This window comes from Ornithodoros turicata, chromosome 7 (genome assembly GCF_037126465.1).
Source record: "Ornithodoros turicata isolate Travis chromosome 7, ASM3712646v1, whole genome shotgun sequence".
NCBI lineage: Eukaryota > Metazoa > Arthropoda > Arachnida > Ixodida > Argasidae > Ornithodoros > Ornithodoros turicata.
This window is the reverse complement of record NC_088207.1, coordinates 44,761,479-44,783,423: the sequence shown is the minus strand read 5'-3', so window position 1 is coordinate 44,783,423 and position 21,945 is coordinate 44,761,479. Positions and strand designations below refer to the sequence as shown.

General features: G+C 43.9%; 2 protein-coding genes across 3 annotated transcripts in view; one reads left to right on the top strand and one right to left on the bottom strand.

Moving 5' to 3' along the window:
* Positions 1-14,508, bottom strand: part of LOC135401237 (putative N-acetylated-alpha-linked acidic dipeptidase) — a 21,433-nt gene extending 6,925 nt beyond the window's left edge. Inside the window, exons 1-13 of the mRNA XM_064633520.1 lie at positions 13,667-14,508; positions 13,312-13,561; positions 12,751-12,873; positions 11,542-11,716; positions 10,104-10,194; positions 8,477-8,643; positions 7,253-7,363; positions 4,285-4,367; positions 3,807-3,870; positions 2,050-2,117; positions 1,719-1,945; positions 380-479; positions 233-319 (exon numbers count right to left, since the gene is read on the bottom strand). Coding sequence (XP_064489590.1) covers positions 233-319; positions 380-479; positions 1,719-1,945; positions 2,050-2,117; positions 3,807-3,870; positions 4,285-4,367; positions 7,253-7,363; positions 8,477-8,643; positions 10,104-10,194; positions 11,542-11,716; positions 12,751-12,873; positions 13,312-13,561; positions 13,667-14,004 — 1,884 coding nt within the window. The 5' untranslated portion in view covers positions 14,005-14,508. The remainder of the gene's footprint in view (positions 1-232; positions 320-379; positions 480-1,718; positions 1,946-2,049; positions 2,118-3,806; positions 3,871-4,284; positions 4,368-7,252; positions 7,364-8,476; positions 8,644-10,103; positions 10,195-11,541; positions 11,717-12,750; positions 12,874-13,311; positions 13,562-13,666) is intronic.
* On the top strand, positions 13,931-21,945 carry LOC135401243 (inositol-tetrakisphosphate 1-kinase-like). 2 transcript variants are annotated; one of them, XM_064633526.1, is made up of 11 exons: positions 13,931-13,980; positions 14,416-14,581; positions 14,666-14,817; positions 16,352-16,376; positions 16,445-16,570; positions 16,668-16,785; positions 16,865-16,960; positions 17,022-17,065; positions 17,462-17,713; positions 19,898-20,039; positions 20,533-21,945. In XM_064633526.1, the coding sequence occupies exons 1-11, from the start codon at positions 13,946-13,948 to the stop codon at positions 20,703-20,705; spliced, it is 1,329 nt and encodes a 442-aa protein (XP_064489596.1). In that variant the 5' UTR covers positions 13,931-13,945; the 3' UTR covers positions 20,706-21,945. The 2 variants fall into 2 exon arrangements, with proteins under 2 accessions (XP_064489596.1, XP_064489595.1); XM_064633525.1 differs by having other exon boundaries at positions 17,462-17,722.

Here is a 21,945-nt window from a genome sequence, read left to right as displayed (position 1 = left end):
AAAACAGATAAAAGCCAATGAAATAAGCACTGCATATACTATAAGGCACCCTGTCCAGGAATTCTAGAAAATCTGTAGCGTCCGCTGATCATATCAAGATTGTAATGTTTTCTTTTTTTTTCTTTTTTAAGGAAATGGGGCCTGTACAGAGATACCCATTGCTAATAAAATCATCTATTCATCACATCATTTTGTTTGGTAAACTACAGGAGACAGAAGACTTCACACTTACTTTCAAGGAAGGGTCTATTTCATTCTGGATAAAATCGAAGGTATCATACTGTGTACGATACCTTGGATACGCAATGGAAGGTGACGTCTGCAATGGGCGACACATTACAACATGAAGCGTAACATATTTGGGAAGGGAGCAACGTACCTTCACGTGCAAATCATCCACATAAGTCATTTGAACTACAGGGATTCCAGCTCTTGTGAAGAACGATGCATAGCCACCTCGCATCTCCAAAGGCTTCACACTACAGTGGAAAATGGTGTCAGTTTATTTGGAAAGACGGGAAGTAGTTTGTGGCGGAGGACATACGTGACAGAAACAGGGCATCAGGCCAGCAAGAACATGCGTGGAAAGCCACGTACCATTATTTATTTATTTTTGTTTAAAGCATATAGCTTGTTCTGCAAGAATAAAGCATTGTTTCCATGGTCAGTGCATTCCCTAATTTACCAAATCCCTGCTCCGCTGTTCGCAGACTTGAGCAGTAAAATTTATTGTTGGCATTACAAATGATTAGAATCCGCACAGGTTGAAAACATAGTACGCATGCCATCAGGGCGATGACCCTGTGACGCTCCCTTTCACTTGGCCTCAACTCTTTAAATGATTTGCTGTGGTTGCTCGTCCAGCAGACTTCTTTGCGTTTCCTGCCACAGAGAATGCGCTGTCTAAGTGGTTCAGCTGTCTGCGCAGCTCCCCAGTTTCCCTCTCTCCCCCACTGCCCAATGAGTGACATCACTGGTACCTCTCCCAAATGAAGCCGTAACATTTCACCGTTAAGGTTCAAGAGTTTTTCTTCTGTGGACCCATGCCACTAGACGAGTACCCCCTCGTTGCAGCCTTGTGAGTGGACAGACACTCTCTCGCATGGTTTCCTCAAGCTTTACCCTCTCTCACGCACTGTCCTAGGGCATGCGTTAGGAGGAGTTGTAGGGGAGGATTAAGACATATCACCGTCCTGGCGGGAATGCCACGAAAACATGCAAGCCAATGAGGAAGAAGGTTCTCCCGCTTGCCCCTCCTCGTGGATGCAGGGGCCCGCTGCCGGCTCTCAACTCTGGAGTCAGACCGATTTCCAGCAGAAGAGCTTGCAGGAGAGTTTTTTTTGGAGTCAGGCTCTCCTGCCAGACTTACTTATTTTGGCTATGCTGGGAAGCAAACTTTAATGCTCGCGCAGGACTCTTCACAGCGATAACGAAAGCTAACCTGCAATCGGTTAAACTTGAAATAAATGAAGAAGGGTGACTCATTTATTTCAAGTGTAGCGTCATGTACGAAAGCTTCCGATTAAACGTTTTATTGATGCTGCGTCCCTCTTCGCTCAAAGCACATGCAGCACAGTACTCAAACGCATGTGTCAGAGCTCCTTAAGTTACCCCGAAACCTAATGGACAAGACAGATCGGATACAGAGCTTTCGACTTTTTCCTCTGCTAAAGTGCTCGGCCGTCTGTGCATTAAACTTGGCATTCACTTGTACTCACGCAGGCCTCAGTGGAAGCATCGCAGCATGTAAATAATTTTCAAGCAGCCCCTTTGGAGTCGGATCCAGCAAGAAAGTTGGGAGGTCACCACTGTCATCGTCAGGGACGTCGCTCGCCATGTTTACGGCACTCGAAGGGAACAGCAGCCTCGACAAATTGCGTCGAATGGAGAAGGTAGAAACCCATTTGTCGTACACGCTCAGCGATTCACTATTCGGCTCCGGCACCTGTCCAAAAAGAATATCAAATTCATATCAATAATCAATAATTCATTCAATAATCAATCGCAAAACGAATTTTATTACGCGCCTCCAACATATCCTCGCAATACCTGTTTTGTTGCATTGAAGATTGTATGGTACAGCAGAGGAGAGGCTGACACACTCAACGAAGATGAACCTGTGAAAAATAACGATGCTGTCAGGCCCAGATCTCATGACACGCTTCAAGCAGGAGCGACATGAGACAGGTGACAAATTCGATGATGGCGCCACCACTCGAGCGACTGGGAAGCTCCGTCGCGGCTACAAAATGTTGCATCTACATCCCGTAGTTATATCTGTCGCTTGTCGCCAGAGACCACTGCCCGGCCCAGCGCTTGCCCAAATCCGCTAGATCTGGCGGTATGTAACTAGAGCTAATGATAAATAGAGCCTGAAGTTTTCGGGAAATATTTTTTCCTACATTCGGGGGGTAAAAATCGGGTAAATAAACGTGTGCACTAAATTCATGCAAATTCGGGTGAAAAACCTTCCAGTACGCTAAATTTGGAGAGAAATCGGGCTCAGTTATTCAAACTAATTGTAGCGGTTTGGTACAAATGGTGATGTAACTGCATTTTTCTGCCAAACAAGTAAGTTAGTGCATTCCTACAGACATCCCAGTGAGGGCAATTTGACGGGTAAAAATCGGGTTTCACCCTAAAGAGGCAACCTTCAATTCAGAGTGCAAATTCGGGGAACAATCGGGTAAAACCCTAAAACTTCAGGCTCTAATGATAAAGGATAGAGGTGTAGCGTGGGTAGCAAGTCAGCTTTATTACAATGAAATTTCAAGCGTGTAGGTGGAAAGGAACCATTTCAATCTACTATATTTACACGTGCCCAAAACTGCTTTTGCACATTGTGCGGTAACGGATACAACTACAGTGCCATCGCAGACACATACGTCATAACAAAATTACAGTGGGTAAATATATTTTCGGGGTAAATATATTTATATATTGGGGTTTATTTTCTAGCGGCAGTTCAAACGAAATTTTATAATATTTAACTACCGGTATGCCGCATAACCGATTACAAAGTACAAATTTTTCTCTCGCAAATGTAGTTTTGTTGCTAGCTGCTGCCAGCTCGCAAATGGGTCAAAGTAGCTGCGGCCGCGACAGAATATGCAGCGTGTCGTCTGTCGCGTGTCATGGGATCTCGCCTTTAGGGTGTAGGATACCAGTTATGACTTGGGCCCGTTTGCGCCATGAACTACTAGATTATAACGACCACGTCATAATCGGTAACCCCTATGAGGAACCCGTCAGCACGATCCGCTAGGGGCGCAACTCGTCGGCCTGCGAGATCTACATCATGACTGGACAATGGAAATTTGAATTTCGAACGTGCAGAAGCAGATGTATGACCAATTTCGGAAAGAAGCATCTCCCGTGGGACATCCACCGCTTGTACAAAATTACTAAAGTAAGCTGAAGTACAAAGTATTGCAGAAATTGAGGAAGCAATAACCGGGACGATGAGTAGCGCCACCTCTAACTTCCAAATGCGACACTGGGAAGGGGTGCCTATGACAATCTATGGTCATTACAATCTGGAAGGTTGTGGTTTGCACTAATGTTGAGGAGATTCCTCAACAGTGTTCTCAGTGGTTTCGGTCGTGCATCGTCCACGCGCTACAGTCCTCAATGCTGCTCGTGCGTAAAGCACTGCCAAAGCTATAGAGGATGGCACTGAGGAATTTGCTAAAACATTCGTGCAAGCTGGCCGGGTGTTACACTGAAGAAGAAAACTGTTAAAAAAAATCACATAATAAAGCTAAATAAATAAGCTAGAATAACTGTATCGTGCAAATGTGACTTACCAAGAACAGGTGTGCTGACATCAATGTATGCAACAGCTCTACCATGCAATATTTTCATGTGTTCCTAATAAAGAACAGAAAACTACAAATATAGAAAATTGCCAGATTATTACATACTCAATGGCTAACACCAAAAATATCTTAAGCACAAACACCAATGCACTCCTCAAAACAGGACAACAACCAAAAAATCCTTATAGACTACCAAGATCTACTCTAGCTTCCTGCTTCAAAAATTGATTTTTTTTTTTCTACTTTAATCTACGACAGCACCATGGTCATGAGACAGGCTTGGGTGAATTTCGAACAGATGTGGCTGCGCCCATGAAAGGTTTCATAAAAGGTTTTTATTAGGTATTTTCCCGTAAGTGCTCCGAATCTGAATTTTTACTATTGTATCCCACACGCAGGGAGTTGCGCCAAAATAATGTCACAGCTACAGTTTGAAAAAAAAAAAAAAAAGAACTGCTAAGTTTACCTCAAGCCATTCTGTTGAGCCAACTGAATTGAAGCCTTCTCCTCCCCAGCTACAAAACAGGATAGAACGACGGGGATGCCATCCTAAATAAGAGAAATCCATGTAGTTTGTCCTCTGAAACCATGCAGTTATCTAATATATACAGTCACCAGCCAATTTTTCAGACTTCCAAGAGCAATAAAATCTGTTCGAATTATCATGCTGTTGGAATTTTTAGTGAGGGCAAAACTTCACATCGCAGTGGACAATGCATCCTTGACAAGGAACACATACGTGACTCCCAATTTTTTTTTCGTTTTTCGGTGCAGAGTGTTCTCCAACGAATAAAATGAGTTCCTGTGAGAGAACGACGAGCATAGGTGACCTACAGAGCGAGCGCGAGGGTTCTGTTCCGCACACCTTTGAAAGATTGTTCTCCTTGTGGAAAGAGCGCATCGCAGAACGAGAGGACATCGTGACGTACGGTACTCCCCCCATGTGACCCAGTGACGCATCGCGGCATAGCTCAAGCATGTAGAATCGACCCCCGTTTATCCGGACGGTGCCGTTCCCGGCGAAATCGTCCGGATACCGGGGCATCCGAATAAATGAAACGACCAAATAGAAATGTCCTACAGAGCAAGGTTTAATTGAAATGCAGAAATCGCGTCAATGACAGCTGTTACATAGTAGTGTAGGCACTCGATTCCTGCAAACTTTTGCTCATTGCACTGAGTTGAGCCACGCTGTTGCGCTGCTCGAAGAATGTCAGTGCGGATGCAAAGTGTCAATGTCGGAGCCTTGTTTCTCACTGGCACCGTCTTGCTGCACATCATCGGAGGCAACAGCAGCAATCGCACCGTCATCAGTCATAGCTGCACACGCGTCATCATCCTTATCAACATCAACGTAGTCAGAAACCGCAGCATCATCTGCGGCAGTCGCAGTGAGCCTCTGCATCAGGGATCACAGCTCAGCTAGGGGAATGTCTTCATCGGCCAACGGGCCGTAAGCAACAGGCCCTCGGGTTGGAGTTTTCCCCTGTAGAACCGGACAGTTGCTCGAGATATTTCCAAATGACTCGATTGATCAACGTGACCCAACGCACACAAATAGAAAAGGGGGTCATCGTGCACGGTTGTCTCCTCTACGGAGGAATGTAGGTCCCTGATGTGTGACGGGAATAACCCCAACACAGCGAAAAGGGTGACGAAGCAGGGTCAGCGTCTCCTCTTACTCACGGTAGTCCGGATAACTGAAGCTGGATTACAAGAATCTTCGACTTTCGCTCCCTGGAATTATTGTCCGAGTCCGGAACCTGAAGTCCGGATAAACGAGAACAAAATACACGGAGGAAAATCCGTTCCCGTGCCTTTTGTCCGGATACCGCGGGATCCGGATAAATGAAGTCCGGATAAACGGGGGTCGACTGTATAAGCAGCACGTAAGCTGTGAAGCAAGAAAAAGAAAAAGAAAGAAAGAAAAAAAATAAAAAGAAAGATAGAAAGAAAGAAAGAAAGAAAGAAAGAAAAAAACGCAAGGCCTTCGCTATGTCACCAGAGCATTGTGTCGGTTGTCTGCGGTTGCTCTCTCCGACCGTTTTTTTTTAAATCCGATTGCACAGTCACAATGCACCGCAGAGTGAAAATATTTTGTACGGTGACTCATGGTGGACAGCTTGACAGAAGAGACAGGATTTCGAGTTATGTTAAATGTCAACCTATGACTCCTTGAGAGTGCCACTATGGACTGATAAAATGATATTTATTAGATCTGTGCGAATAGCAAAATTTCGATTGCGAATCGAATCTGAATAATTCCTTCAGAAGGCGAGTCGAATTCGAATATGTAATTTCAAATACCTCATGGTGAAATATTTTGTGGTGTTGTGCTCATTCGATGGTGTTCTGCTCCAAACTTGTGAGCCTTTTCCACCCAGCATAACATATCGTGAGAGAAGGGTACCTCTGTGTTGTGTATGGTAGACTGCATTAGTGGGATGAACTGCATTGAGGGTTAGTCAACATGATCCATGCAGCCTGCTTTGAGTGCATCTCCTTATTTCTATGTTTACATCGTGAATTTCCTGTACTTTTTTCTAGAAACTGCACATATTTCCATCCGTTACTGAACATAACTCTCAAAGTTGGGAGTACATTTACTGGAAAATGCTGTACACCATGAGGTCACAGAAGTTGTAGACTTTAGCGACAGAATACTGTAAGCAATGTAAAGCAGGCTTCACCTAACATTATAGTGTAATGATGTAAAGCAAACTTGCAGAACGCAGCAAAAAAAAAAAAAAGTGGTAACGTGAAGTGGGCTTCACGTAACTCCTGGATGCAATGAGGCGAAGCATACTTGCAGAATGGCGATAGCGATAATATGCTTCAGTACTATTCGAAAAATATTCGAAAATTTCAAATACTGAAAATAGGTTGCGAATAGCATCAGATATTCGTTTAGTATTCGAAATTTCGAATATTTGCACAGCTCTAATATTTACTTATTTATTAAACATTTATTTATTATTATGTATTTATTTATAAATATTTCTTGAATATTAAATTTTGTAGTAAAAATCAACCTTGCTATAATGACTCAGTTCCGATGCCGTCAGTAAGCATTACGCGCTTGCAAGAATTTTCTAAAGAACCTGCAGGACATCGTGGTTTTCGAATCCTCCGACAGTAGGTGACGTCATCGAGAGCTGGCGTCTCTCCCAGCAACAGCGCGAGCGTCTTCGCTCTTTGTTCAACGTTGGAAGCCTGCCAGCCATGGAAAGGGAACAGAATATTTTTCATTTCTGTTCCGTTTCAATTTCGGTTTTCGGCTCTAAATATTGGATGCAAAAATATTACAAACGCAGCAATTTTCTGGCGAGTTTCATGGTACCAATGACAAGGCGAAAAAAAAAAAAAAGGAAAAGTTTGAATTTTTGGGGTCCAAAAAAATTGGTTGGACATGCAATATATCGTGCAACAGATACCTTGTTGGAGCAGTTCTCCAAACACTGCTGTAAGTTCCTGAAGCACTGCCATGCCTCCAACTTGCGACTGGCTCCATAAGTCACGGGCGCTTCCCACTATTACATAACGGTCTACAACAAAGGCATTCATGTAACATCCCATTGCTTTCTCAACACACATACATATTAGATACTCCACCTTCAGACCCTGCTGTTCCCAAACATCCAAATGCTGCCTGCATATGTGAGTCACGTTTTCTTACTTTGGAGCGCAATGTAACACTGCTTCTGAGTCACAGCATAGTTGATATAAATACATTACAGGCTACATTAAAGGAGTTGCTCGACCCGTCCCAAGTTACGCTTTGTAAATGTGAAGGACAATGTTCCCTACCCCACCGCACCCTAGTATGGTGACCTTCCTGCTGTGTGACACATATGACATCTTATATTACTCTAAGCTACTTTTAATGTGAGTGAAGTCAGGGTTGAAATTGTTGTTTAATGACTCAATGCTGTTTTGATGACCCCACATTAGGTATATGTATATACAGTCAACCCTCGATTTATGAACCTTCGATTTATGAATTCCCTCGTTTTATGAATAGGAGCACAAGGAACCAAACTTTTTACCTGAGTATTTCCCTCGTTTTATGAACCTCGGTATCCGAATAATGAATGGAATTTCTGGGAACAAACTAGGAGTTGCCCAGCGTTTTTGCTCTCAATTTATGAACGGATCGTTCCGAGGTCAACAGAAACCTTCAAAGGGATTATTCTACTTATGAATGACGCCGGAACGGACAAAACTTTTTCCAGGTATTGCACCCTCAGTTCTTAAACCCTGGAAATCCGGAAAACAAACGGGTTTTTCAGGGACACATTAGGGGAACCAAGTGTTCCTGACCTCAATTTATGAATAAGGTGGCCGCAGGTTAGGAGGATTTCTGAGCATACCAGTGACGTGGTCCCGGTCCATGTCAGCTATTGTGCTAGCTATATGTTATATTATAAACGCAATGCCAACTCTCAAGTACTGCTCGATAGTACTCACCTAACGGAATTTTCGATTTGCGAATCCCTCGATTTTTGAACCATTTTTCAGGAAACCGAGGGTGTTCATAAATCGAGGGTTGACTGTAATTATACATGTAACTATGTATCCCTAGAGTCTTGTACAGGGCCCATGGATGTCTTGGCATGGAATGATTCGGCTTCAGTGGCCATTTCCAGGCACTCACTCACCTGGCTCAACTTTACCGCGTATGAAGCCAATCACGTCGTCGACAGAGTGGTTCTGCAGAATGTTGTGGACATTCAGATGTAAAACTGCAGGTCCTGGGCCAGTATGGTACTCTATTCCTGGGAACTGGCCGTACATTGTTTTGTCTGCCTGGGGACCGCCGAGGTTCCTGTTGCAATAGGAAATTGGAGGGAATGTTATAAGTGGAATTTCTATGGCTGGTATTACAAAACAATATGGCAAGAATAGAACACGTCTGGATGAAAACAATTGAGCAGAATTAAGTATGTCTCTGGTAAGTTTGCTACTCTGTATGTGATTTTGTGAGTTGCATTTCAAAACCATTTCCAAATGGGATTAGTAGGGGAAAGCTATTTCAAATGGGTAGTTGCCCAGAAGAGCTAGCTTTTGGAGACAAAGATCCAGTTAAAGACCTGTGGGAATATCTTGCGCTTTAAAACTTCTAAGTTAATTAGTAAAAATAGAGCATTCTACCCCTTTTAGGGACCGTCCCCACTCGCTTCCCCCTTAACGGAACAGGAAAACATTCAACGGAAGAACCAATGTAATGGGCACGTTACAGTTAAATCCAGTAAAACCTGTTTTCACTGCCCAATGTGCATCACTGTCTCTTTGATCTTGGTTGCTGAACACCTCTAAGCTTTCTTTCTATATTATTTTCTAAACTACAGTAAAACCCGTGGATAGCGATATCGCGTATAACGATATCCCTCGTAAAACGATGGTTTATGATTTTACCGTCAAAATATATATTGTTTCTATGGTGAAACGACCCGCGTACAGCGATGGAGGCCGCGGTTCCGAGTACTCGTATAACGATGTGGGACGCTGTCTCGTGCGCGTAACAGCGCGTTCACCGCGATAAGATACAGTACAATCTCGATTATACAAATCTCACGGGGTAGCGGAAAGAATTCGTATCATCCGAAATTCGCATCAAAAGAATTAAACCCGCCAGTCGCGCGACAGTGTTCTAAAGCAAGCTTCTCCTAAAGCACGCAGGCGCTAGGTGAAGCCGACTTACGGAATGGTGACTTGTAGGGTTGCCAGAAGATGTCCGATGTGTTCCCTGATTCTCTCCACAAGTTCTGGTCCCTGTTTTCCCAAGCCAGTGCGCTATCACACAGCCTCGCGTTTTTTCTTCGTATCTGTTTCTTTCTTTTTTTTTTTTTGCTACACGCGAGGTGGCGCGCGACTTTTTCGGGGATGCGCTATTTAGGTCAGCCCTCGTTTAACGATGTGCCCCGTATAACGATAGAATTCGCGATTACCGTCAGTATCGTTATACGCGGGTTTTACTGTATAACTATATATCTACGTCACTTCACTTCAGAAAAGAACGGAAAACCGGATGATCAAATTCACCAAAGCACAAACTCTGCTCTGTATGGAGAAACGGGTGCACGCTCAATACTTTGCACGGGGCACCGCTTCTCGCGATCTCGTGTCTTCTTCTTTTTGTTTCTTATTTCTTTTTTTTTTCCTTTTCCACCCCAAAATCTCCTCGTTTTCGTATAACACTCACTTCATTTTACAGCTTGTAACATAAAACCGATTTGGAATAAACATAAAACCTGAAAACACAAGTGTCTATGTATTTGCTCTCACCTGATCAGCAGTGAAGCAATAGTAGCACTGACTGTCTGGATGGGTATCTGAGGAAGGGGTAGGACTTGCTCAGGTGGTCTGTAAGCAGTGCCTGCAATGACATGTAGTTGAATATCATGAGATTGCACAGTTGCAATAACATTACTATGAGGAAAAGGATATGGGGTAAGCTAAATATATATATATACAGATATATAATATAATATAATTTTCTTATTTTGGAAGCATTTAAAAATGCCACATGGCACATATGGCCACAAGAGACACTGTCATCAACAGTTTCAATCAGAAGAATAACCACCACCTATGTGGTACCACCACTACGCCCTACCACCTATGTGGTAGAATTGTGGAGCTCGTATCAGAACGGAAATCCGCCAACATGTTGCAACATGTGCTTATCGTTGTTGTGGGACATCAGTCATAGAGTGCAAACAGGCAAGCAATGAATGCTATGTGGTAGTATTAAACACCCACCCAGCACAACATTCTGGGCAAATATTGGCTGGTAATTGGCAATGCTGGTCCAATATTATATATAGGGCCTGAGGTTTTCGGGTCCCCCCCCCCCGATTCTCCCCTCGAATCGCACACTTTGTGATTCAGGTTAAACCAGATTTCTCCCCGAATCAGGGTGGCCTTTTTTTTTTTCGTGCGACCCAAAACCACGACAAACGACAGCGGTAGCGCGAGAGAGGGAGGGTTCATCGACAGAAAAAGACACCGCAGCCAAGCGGGTCAGGCAATCACGTGGAGGTGCACATGGCTTCCAGCCGTTCCGTGTGCTGCATCTGTCATGCCCATTCATGCATTCCCTGAATACGAATACTGCTGTTTTCCACTCTATTTTTACCCCCCGAATTTTGCAAAAGATATTTACCGAAAACCTCAGACCCTACTTATATCAGGCCAGTACTGCCAATGTCCAACCAACATTGAGCCGAGATGTTGTGCACACGTGACACGTGTCCAATATTTGGTTGGTGTCTGGTAGTGGATTGCCGTCCGGTACTGAATTACTATTTAGATGTAAACAATAAGTGTGCAGATTTGCAGCTTGTATGGGGTATGACTATAATCATTTTGGGTCAGATTTAGTGGATATATTGAGCATTTGTGACACCCGTTATTTTCTTTTGCTACAAGCAGACTTCACCTCTACCATGAGAACACATTCTCCTTTTGGGTTAGAAGCAGAAAGACTTCATGTACAGTGAAAGTCTGTATAGTCTCGTACAATGCTTTCATGTTGGGAAGTCCCATTGGAACGGAATACAAGCCCACGTTAAAACGAATTTACAGGCTCAAAAAGGCCGAATACAGGCCGAACAAAACACCATTCACTAGCATTTGTAGGAAAGCAGGACGCAGTGAAGTTCAGACTCACTTTTTCCATTTGGAAGAATGTGTTTTCAATACTTGCTCTGAGTACACTCACTTGTAGCAGCATATCCAGGGGTTTGAGGATCTCCAAACGCATCAGCCAAAGCTGATAAGGTGTGTATGCCGTCTTTGGGCAGCCACCAAGAGCTTCCTTCCTGTACGGGATGATATTCAGCTGGGTCCGGATACAGGATCAGAGCATTTGCACCAACCAGCAGGGCATTTTCAATCTGTAAGCAATATTCAACAACCCTATAATAACAACAGCATAAATAACAGTATATATATATATATATATAACAACAGTATAAGCACTGTGATGACCACACACTTAATGAACCCCTGCGCTAAATAAGGGAACAGTCAGTGTATCTCCATTCTTCAGTATTACTGCTACTACGATTATTCTACTACGATGGCCTCACAGTAGCGCTATTCGTATCAAAAATGCAATTCATGACTATAGTACAACCCAAGGACGATAACAATTTTATGTTTGCTAGCAACACGTTCACTTGCTACACAAAAGTAAAGAGCACGCAATACATCTCTGTCAATGAGAGATTACCACCCACCCCACGAGGGGAAAAAAAAAGAGAGAAGAAAACCTCCAGAAAGGCAAACAGCTCGGCAAATATGGGTGTCACACACAACGTACTGAATTATTCAGAATTATACGAAAAAAAAAAAAAAGGTATTTATAATGTCTGTTTTTTTTTATTATTATTATTGGATGTTAGCGCTGTGAAGCAAATGTGACTATGAGCAGCATACAGACATGGACGGCAGCCTGGTCCGACTCCGGGGGAACTGTGCCGATATTTGTCTGGAAAGTCTTCGGGAAAACCCAGGGCAAATTTCAGACACCACAGCCGGTGGTAGAATTCAAACCAAACACCTCCCAGTCTTCAGCACGACCTCGGCTTCCACCACCGAGCGGGACGCTTTAACCCTCTTGGCTATGCCGCTGGTAGTGTGTATGGGTAGTATAGCATGTACAGCTCCCGTCAACCTTAATAATAACAATGGGAAAAATTCTGTCTCATTTGCAAGTGTGATAACAGCCACCCTGGGGGCACTGGGGGAATGTTAAGTGAACAAAATCCTTGCGTTAAACTAACAGAATAATTTTGTTCAATTAAGATTTCCTCACGGCCCCGAGGGTTGCTGTAATCGCGCTCGTGAACGAGACCACATTTTTTCCAGCGTTATTATTAATGTTGACGGGAGCTGTACTATCTATGTAAAATGGTAAATATTATACCTGGTGTTGAACGGGAAAGCTTCCAAGTCGAGCCACAAGCACAGACCCGTTAAGGGTCACATTATTATAGTGAAGGAAGTCAATGTCTTGGTTACGGAGATGACTTGCATACACAATAGGCCCCTGCAACATAAAATATATCAGTCAATATGAACATTAAGTAAGCTAAAAACAAGTTAAGGAGGGTCTAGATCACAACGTCCGCAAGATTGCATCTTTGGGATGGCAGTAGTAGGCTGCCACTTGAGTTCCCTCGCATTTCAGATGGGGGGTGCTACAGTTGAGAGGCAGAATGTCAGCATTATGTGCTGTTTCATTAAGGCTTGGCATAGATGTATTGATTGGTGTAGACAAGGGAGCTTCTCCTCAAACGTGCTGATACTGTAACATCTTGACAGGTAAGGCTAGTTCATAAGCACAGCTTGTCAGGCTCCCGGCATACCGACATCGCAAGTACCTCACGTATAACCCAGTATATTGACATTCTGCTGGCACTGCAAGACATTTCTCTTTTGGTGTTACATGCTTCAGTCCCTTTAGCAATGTGAGAATTTTACTCACCGTAGTTTCTCCCGATTGAGCATAAGCTACATATGGTCTGTAGTCAGGTGTGCTGAGGTTGGAACGAAACAGTGCCTTTCCGAGCACACTCTCGGTGACTGTGAAGTTAGTGGGTCGAGATTCATCCGGGAAGGACAGCAGGACGTTGTAAGAATCTACCCAGACTGACTCGAGTCCGTGCCTCAACCATGAGTCATGGATGATCTTTACCAATTGGAGTTCCCTGTCGCCTTCTGGTGACAAGAACTCCCTATCACAGAGCAGTATATATACGTTATTCGCATTCATTCTAAGGTTCACAGTGCCAAGCATGTAATAATCATCCTACAGCAGCTGTACGATTCATTCAGCTTACCTAACAGTATTGCCGATGCGTTCTGCACTTGTTAAAGGAAGTAACCGCGCCCTTACAGTCGGGTCAGCGTCGTACACTGCGTGGATTGCAACGGACTTGCCGCGTACGCATTCAGCGTGCTGCGTATGAGCGAAATAACCAACCAAGAGGCCAGCTAGTACACCTATAAGGGCCACACCAATGCCCCCGACAACGAGGTGCCGGTGGGAAACCACGCGTATATCCTCTGTAGTCTTCTCGTAAATTTGAATTGATCCTGGCTCTTGTTCCTGCCATGTCATGGGCTCGCTGTCTGCAGCACTGTCTTCATCACGGTAAGGCCTGTACTGCGCACTCATCTTGACATACCCCGTGAATACCAAAGGGCACAGCCCAAAGTCGTTCTTTTGATCGTCACACCTTCACGGTTTTACAGCTTTACACTACGTTCCCATACACTGTATTCGTTTTCTTTGCGCATTCACTTTACTCGCCTCGAGTGTTCGCTGCAGCTTTGACAGTATATTAATACACAATATTCAATCAAAGTACCACCAACTGCGAATGCATGAATATATTGAATATCACCCACAGTTGACAACTTGCTCGCGCACCTGTGCTAGAGCGGCTAGAGCTAGTGTTAGGTGGCCGATCACATCGCACCTTTTCTGTACCTCGGCGGCTGTCAGCGGTGACAGCTGAAAAACGTACCCCAACCACTCTAGGTCTGCCGTCAGCCGAACTTCAAATGAGTCGTCTGATCATTTCAGATCAAAACCGGCACATCCGATGATTCATGGGCGAATCCTACGACCAGTCTTATCAGTCTTATCGTGGACTCACGTGGAGTACGCAGTGTACGTGCCGGATGTTCAACGGTTGTCTGCTGTCAACACTGTGAAACAAAACCACTCTCAGCACCTGCCTAATGTTTACGTTAGTAGTTCTATCTGACGTTTGATTATGTATGCTTCATTAGGAAGTAACGTGACGCTCTAGTGGTGTGGATGTGGCATTTAGGGGAGGAAAAACACTGAGGCTAATCCGCCAAGCGAGCTCCTTTTTCGAAGTATGTGTGACGCAGGGACAGGACGAAGGCCCCGCGTGGGATTCTGGTGGACGGAAAAGAAGAGCCGAGAATTCAGTGCGGAAGACTTTGCGAAGGCTTGCTCGTAAGTTTTGCAATCGGATTCTACGTGTACACGTCGTTACATTACCGCGTGTGTATTCATGTAGGGGTTGATGTTCGTCTATAGTAATGGTGGGATTGGTAGTAATGGAATATGATGACAGTAAACTGATCCCGGGTGAATTCGCATTGTGAGCTTGGAGACGCACGAACTGTAGTATGCGGCAAATACTTGCTCATTCCGTTTGCTACTTGATAGCATCCATATATGTCCGTGCGCTTTCTCGACGTCGTAGTTCGGGATGATCAACTGCGCGCTGTTGATGTATTATTATGCATCTGAACCTGTATGAAAGCCTACAAAAATGTACGATAACGTACATATGGCCATTACTAATTTTCGGGGGAAATTACTCTACTAGTTTTCAGCTATTTCATGCAGATGAAGTTATGCTCATGAGGTGTTCTCAAAGACCATAAGTGTTTCCTACTCCTCTCCTCCGTGAGATCAGTGCCGGATCCAGGTTGGGGCGGTTGGGCGTTCGCCCCACTCCCCCGAAAACATTATTTTAAACAATGGATTTCCCTCACTCCCCTTCCCCATTAGGCGCTTGGAGAAAAAAAAAAAAAAAACTCCCCCCGAGTCTGGGTTTGAATCCACCCCTGCGTGAGATTATAGGGGTTTCACATGATGGCTGCAATCCCTGTGATGTTGATGTCAGACAGGAACTCTCGTACCAACTCATTGCTCCATTCTGTTACTCGTCATACGTCGTTCTCAGCGTCAGAGGATTCCAGATAAGGTAGATGCTTATCAGGGTTGCAACAGTGTTGCAACTAATGTGGCATTTAATAAGATAAATAAATAAGACATAGGTCACGGGGAGGAGGTGGCAATTAAGTGACAAACGTTCCTTTTTGACAATTCACTGCAACCGAATACATGCAGGCAGTAGCTAGAAAAATATTTTGGTGGTGCAGGCGTGCTGCTTCCAAGCGGTCTGCCTAACTGCATGTTGCTCGGGGGGATCGTGCGTCCTGGGCTGACTTTACAGGGAATTGTGCTAACATTTGTCTTAAAGTGTCTCAGGAAAAACACCCAGACAGCAAAATATTTTGGGAGGGGTCCTATATTGGAACTTTACATGGGGATCGGAGGATTTGGCCCCTCATTTTTCCTTTCCGAGCTGGACTGAAGGTATGAGTTTGGAGGGTTTGAACCCTAGCCTGATTACACCATTGCATGCAGGAGCATGCAGATCATTGCTTAGGAGTCCACACCTATGTCTCCTTTCCTGGTACTGCAACACATCTAGAAACAATGTAGAGAGCTGGGGTAGTTGGTAATCTGACACGTGGAACCAGAAACAGTGGTGAGCTTCACAGACACACAGGAGAAGAAACAAAACAAGACGCGGGACATCTGCTGTCATCCTGCATTTTGTTTGTTCCTTTTCTGTGAAGCTTGCTACTGTTTCTGATTTAGCACTTGACAAACTTCATGTACGTATGTTCAGTGATATGATGCAGGCCATTCTACGACGATTTCTAATTTTTCTCAACACCACTTCTTGCAGAGCTTATGGACTAGAGGCTGTAAAGGTGAGCACATACAGGCAAAAAAGAGAGTGTAGGACAGAAGTTTTAGTTGTGGCTCTATGTGCCTGCAGTTGGACCTGGAGAGACCTTTTGAGGAACAAGGCCCCATTGCTGCCATTGTCCACAAATCCTGTCACATACTTGTTCAGGCTGACCAAGGCAATGCAGAGTGTCAACGTATTACGTCGGAGTTTGAGGCAAGTTGGACGATTCACGGTATCACAGAACCCATCATCATTAAACTCATCTCTTGAAATGCTCTATTCCTCAATGCTTGCCTATTCTTCTTTTCAGAAATACTGTTGCACCCACCCTGAAGTGCTAGTCCTTGACCCTCTGGAAAATGTGCGCAAAGTCCTTAATCGATTTCATCAGTACCAGTTAGTGGAAAAAAGCAAACTTAGCGACACAGGTAAATATTTCTGAAAATATGTGATGTTAACCTGCATATTTTTTTCTTTTTTGTTGTATGCGTGTGTGTATGCATGCAGATTGGGCCTTCATTCCACCCTTTGTGGAATTAAAATCTGGGGACACAGAGGATATCCTGAAGAGACTCAACAGTCGTTCCATCACCTTCCCTATTGGTAAGAGCTTGTGGGTGTTCCATTCGTGCAGCTGTCAAAATGTGCTTACATCAATTTACAGTATGCAAGCCTATTGTGTCCCATGGCATGAAGAAAGCTCATCAGGTGAATTCTCTTTGTTCCAAGTGCTGAGTACTCTAATCTACAAAGCTTTGAACGGTGATAGAAACGAAAACCCTGAGGACGACACAACTGCTCCTCGTGTCGTCTGGGCCATATCTTTGTGTTTCCATGTCTCGGAGGCGAGGTTTCCGTTTGTATCATGGTTCACCGGCTATCTTGCGTTTTGTGACTTCTCCATGTCCTTTGAAAGGTACTCCATGTCAAAGCTATTCAAATATGCTGTGCATACAATCATTAGAAGTGTTGAAAATAGGGTCGATATGAGAACTGCAGCTTCCTGTGCTCCCCTCTCCGATATTCGACATCACCTTGGTAGCACACAGCCACTGAGTGCAAAAGCGACACCTGGCTACTTAACACATTATGTGCCTTACGCAGATGTGCCTGGTGTTTGGTGAACGAGGGCTCAGCGATATTCCTGTGCCATGCGTGGCTCAACAGTTTGTAGTACATGATGCGCGGCTGCTCAAGGTCTACGTGCTGGGTCCCCAATACCACCTCACCTGGCGACCCTCCCTCCGAAACTTCAGTGCTGGCAATGATTCGACCATCTTTTTCAACAGCCAAGAAGTATCCAAGCCACACTCCAGCTCCCCATTAATAGATGAGGCGACGACATCGGAAGCTCCTGTGAGCAAAGTTGGTTGTTTCTGCTTTAATTGACTCTTTGGTGTGTAACTACTGAGCGACGTTCTGTCTCATGTCCACTGTCCTCCTCGAGGTCATGTTAAAAGGATGATCGCATCCGTTCCAGTCGACTTTGAAAGTATCGTGTCACTTTATTCCTCCTGGACTGCTGACCCCAAGCGAGGCTGGACCAAGCGAGGAGTGGCGTAGTTTGACTGGTATTCGACGGAATGCACGAAAAGAGCAGACGACGGATGTTGAGAGTGTGCCGGAATTCCCTCTACTGGAAAAACAAAAAATGTCACTCCCAAAAAACCAATGAGAGCGCATCCTTGAGAAGAGGAATGCCGCGGCCGTGCAGGCATCTCATCGACTTACGGGGCGTCTGGACGGCGCCTCACTCCTCCGCTTAGGGAGCGACATCACACCGTCTGAGCTCCTGCAGCCGCTGAAGCATCGCTGATACTTAAAATTTGCTTATTTAATGTCTAAGCGCTTTTCGGACAATAAAATTAGCCAGGTAGATTGTCGGCCGATGGGGAACATAGTGGTATGCATCGGTTTTGTAGATGGATTTCCGGATGCGACCGTGCCTTCGTCCATACAGCAGCTTGCTTGCTTGCTTTTCACTTCATCTTTCAACTGTGTTACCTCCTGTGTCTACTTCTTGTTACGTATAACTTCTGTCTTGTTCTTATTTCTTAGTAATGTGGGCTCAAAATACATTTACAGGGCAGTAGGGTTTCAGAGCTAGTGCAAATCATTAGAGGCAGTTGAATTTGTAATGGGTATTGCTCTACAGTGCAGGATTATAAAATCAGTTATAAAATCATCAAGATATTGAAATCACTAAGAAACTGAGTTTCGAAAAAGCCTTAATAAGTGCCGTTGTTATTATGTGCTGTTATTAATTTTTTACAGGAGCTTTTCTTACATGCTGGTCATTGTCATATTAGCTGACATTGGAGAGCAGTAATTGTATGTAGACTGTACTCTGAATGCTGTTGAAATGAGACGTAGCAGACAAGCAAGCTCGTGTAGGGAGAACATGACATTGAGCTTGATGATGGATAGGCATCTGTTCGCGTGTGTGTCGTTCTCCAAGCTGAAAGCGCCCACTCCTCCTGAATGTTGTACTGCACTTGAGTGCTTGAAATGGAGAAAATTCTGGAACCAGGAGCTGGATGCAGTGTAGAATTGCCAGTTTTCTGCTTAGGCTGCCTTCCTTTTAAAGTGCTTTAAGTCTCAGTGATGTCAACACTGCTTTTGCACCTTTTTCTGTATGACAGGGTGCAGGTTGTGTAGCCGTGCTACTGCTGGGTGCATTTCAGATAATTTCTCAGCTCCCTGTGGCATATCTCAATATACAGGGTGTTTTTTTTATTCATTACAGAATTTTTATTAAAAAAACTATAGCAGAGCAAAATAGATGCTGTTTTAGCAGGTGGGTTATACTGCCACGCGAACAATCTGTAGGACAAAGTTTGCATCTACTGGACGGCGGATTGGCTAAAATGCTGGGAAATGTGACTGAAGAATTGGAGCCAGTCATTATTCAAATCCCACTGCCCTTATTAAACATCCTGTGAAGCGAACGTACTTTGAGATATAAAATGTCAAATTTCGCTATGCACATGAGCCTAAACTAGAACTAGGTGCCTTTCAAGCGCAGCAACGACACGGCCTTCACCTTATTTTGGTCGGAGAGCGGTCTCAGATTAGTGCCTACTCCAATCAGCTCCATCTCTCCAAAGCACGTGCCCTCTGACCGGGATTGCCTGCCGCTCTTTCTGCGCTCGAGTACTCCGTAGTTCTGGTTTTGGCTCATTCGCATAGCGAAATTTGGCAATTTATATCTCGAAGTACGTTCGCTTCTCAGGGTGTTTAGTAAGGACGACGGATTTGAATAATGACTGGCTCCAATTCTGATATCCCACACTTCCCACAAAACATCTAATTAATAAGTTAATTAATGAATTTTAGCTAATTAGCCGTCCAGCAGGTTGCATACACTGTCGAGATGTCTGCTTGGCCGTATACCACACCTATTGAAACGGCATCTATTTTGCTCTGCTAGTTTTTTTTAAATAAAAATTTTGTAACAAATAAAAAAAACACCCTGTATCTATTAGCAGCCTGAGTAGTATCCCACAAAATTGTACTAACATGACTGCTTCGACGACATAGCCAGCAACACCGTGTTCATGGCAGCTGCGTTTCCTGGTGGATGTGATACGAGAGGAACTTGGCCAGCAGCTTTTTGGCATTGACATCATTGTTGAGAAGGGTACGGGAAGACTTTGTATCATCGACATCAACAACTTTCCAGGTAAGCTTAGACATGGTGTTATTAAGATTCAGGTATTTTGAAATTCAGAGGTTCATTAGGATACCCATCTTCTCGACGGATTGAGGTGCTCCGCGGAATGGACAACATAAGAGCACTATAGCTGAAAGACATTAAATTAATATTTAATACAGAGGAATTAGTATGCATGAACAGTAAATGCAGCACATGAAAATAGATAGTTCTGAAGCGAATGCTTCACAAACCTGGTAATAACGTCACAACGTATGTTACGATAGCTTCCAAAAGCTTACGGGGCTCACATGCAGATTCTGTCTAGCTAGTATTACTATGATGCTAAGTTACAATTTGAGCCATGTCAGATGCATTCAAAGTTGTTATTCCAAATGTTTTTTTCCGATTCCGCGTTAGTGCTATTTTTGTTATTTTCTAAAATAAATTTAAAATCAAAATTCAAAGATTCCTTTCTGGATTCCAAACTACGACTTCATGGTAGATGTTTACACATCCACAGGTTACGATGGTGTGGATAATTTTCTGGAGCAGTTGAGTCGACTCCTCGCAGACCTCATAGTTCCAGAACCAGCCGATTCTGGAATCGACACCTCTGACTCTTCAGACGAAAAGAAGAAACTGTCCACGCCAAGCAAAACACCACGGAAGCAGCACTATCGTCCCAACCCATGAAAGCATTCCAGTGCAATCCACTTAAAAAAGTAACTTGCATGTCACACTTCAGTGGAGTCATCAATGGAAGTGGGGGACTCTTATTGGACATTTGCAATGCATTTCATCTCACTCCTCAGTGTGCACGATGCCTAAAAGGTGTGCCTCCAAGGGGAAAATGTACAACAGTGCCACTACGCCAGTTCTGCCTTCCTGGCCACTTGATTTTCGTATGTAGATTCCATGTTATAAAATTACACATAAATTGTATCATGATATTGTGATTGTGCTATGTGAACTGGAGTGCAAAGATCTGTAAATAATGCAGCAGACAATACTGTTTCCTCGAACATGGGGCAACTATACATATTTTTAGAGCAAAAACTGGATTAATAAGTATTATTCAGCTTACGTATATCACCACATGGAGGGATTCTGCGACTTCTAACTGGATGGCAATTGAAATATAACTGCAAATCAGAAATTGACACTGGAAAATTACCATTGGTGCATACAGACGGAGGTGTCGCCCAGCAGTATTTGCTTTTCACTAAAATACAAAAATTATCCCTACAAACCTGTCAAATCTTTCCCCAAAACAAACTTCAAACTCTCTTGCTTGAACATCACAGCAGACTGCGCATTGATGCATCCCTCAAAAGAACATATGGTGAGACATTTGCACATCATGTGCACCCTGTGACAGAAAAATCAATCATTTTAACCTTCCCTCCCCCTCGTTTCAAAAGATGAGTTCATGACCAGCTATGGAGAACATACTGTTTCCGTAAGATGCAAATGCAAAGAAACAAGTGAGGTTCGCGGATTGGCAGTGCCTTATTGTTCTTCCTACCTCTATAAATGCAAACTGTCTGCTAACCAATAGGACAAGGGATTTGTGGTGCAACACCTATATCAGGTGGCTCCCAATTGGCCACCTGCACATCATATTCCTTGACTGTTGTCCACACATTGCGGTCAGCATCATTCCAATCTCTTGTGGAGCTGAGAAGCTGTGACAAATTGAAGTCTTTCACTTTTTACGTGGCCAAAAGAATATATCCTTCTCATTGCCTCTGTGAACAATTAGTACCTCTGCATGTGAGATCTTGCCATAATTTCATGTGTGCACAAAATTTTGAATTGTACTCATTGCAGGTGGTGCTTGTAAGATGTCTGTGTGACCATGTCCTACATTTGTGCATTGCTTCTTGTTTAACATGGTAGCTCCGCACTAATCAAATAAAATAACTACAGTGCA

Bases quoted from the DNA above. Each gene is read 5' to 3' on its own strand.
- LOC135401243 (XM_064633525.1), top strand. From the start codon at position 13,946: ATGGGCTCGCTGTCTGCAGCACTGTCTTCATCACG. The intron at 14,582-14,665 runs GTTAGTAGTTCT...TGTGGCATTTAG, and splicing joins AGCACCTGCCTAATGTTTAC to GGGAGGAAAAACACTGAGGC. The intron at 17,723-19,897 runs GTTGGTTGTTTC...TCGACGACATAG, and splicing joins CGGAAGCTCCTGTGAGCAAA to CCAGCAACACCGTGTTCATG.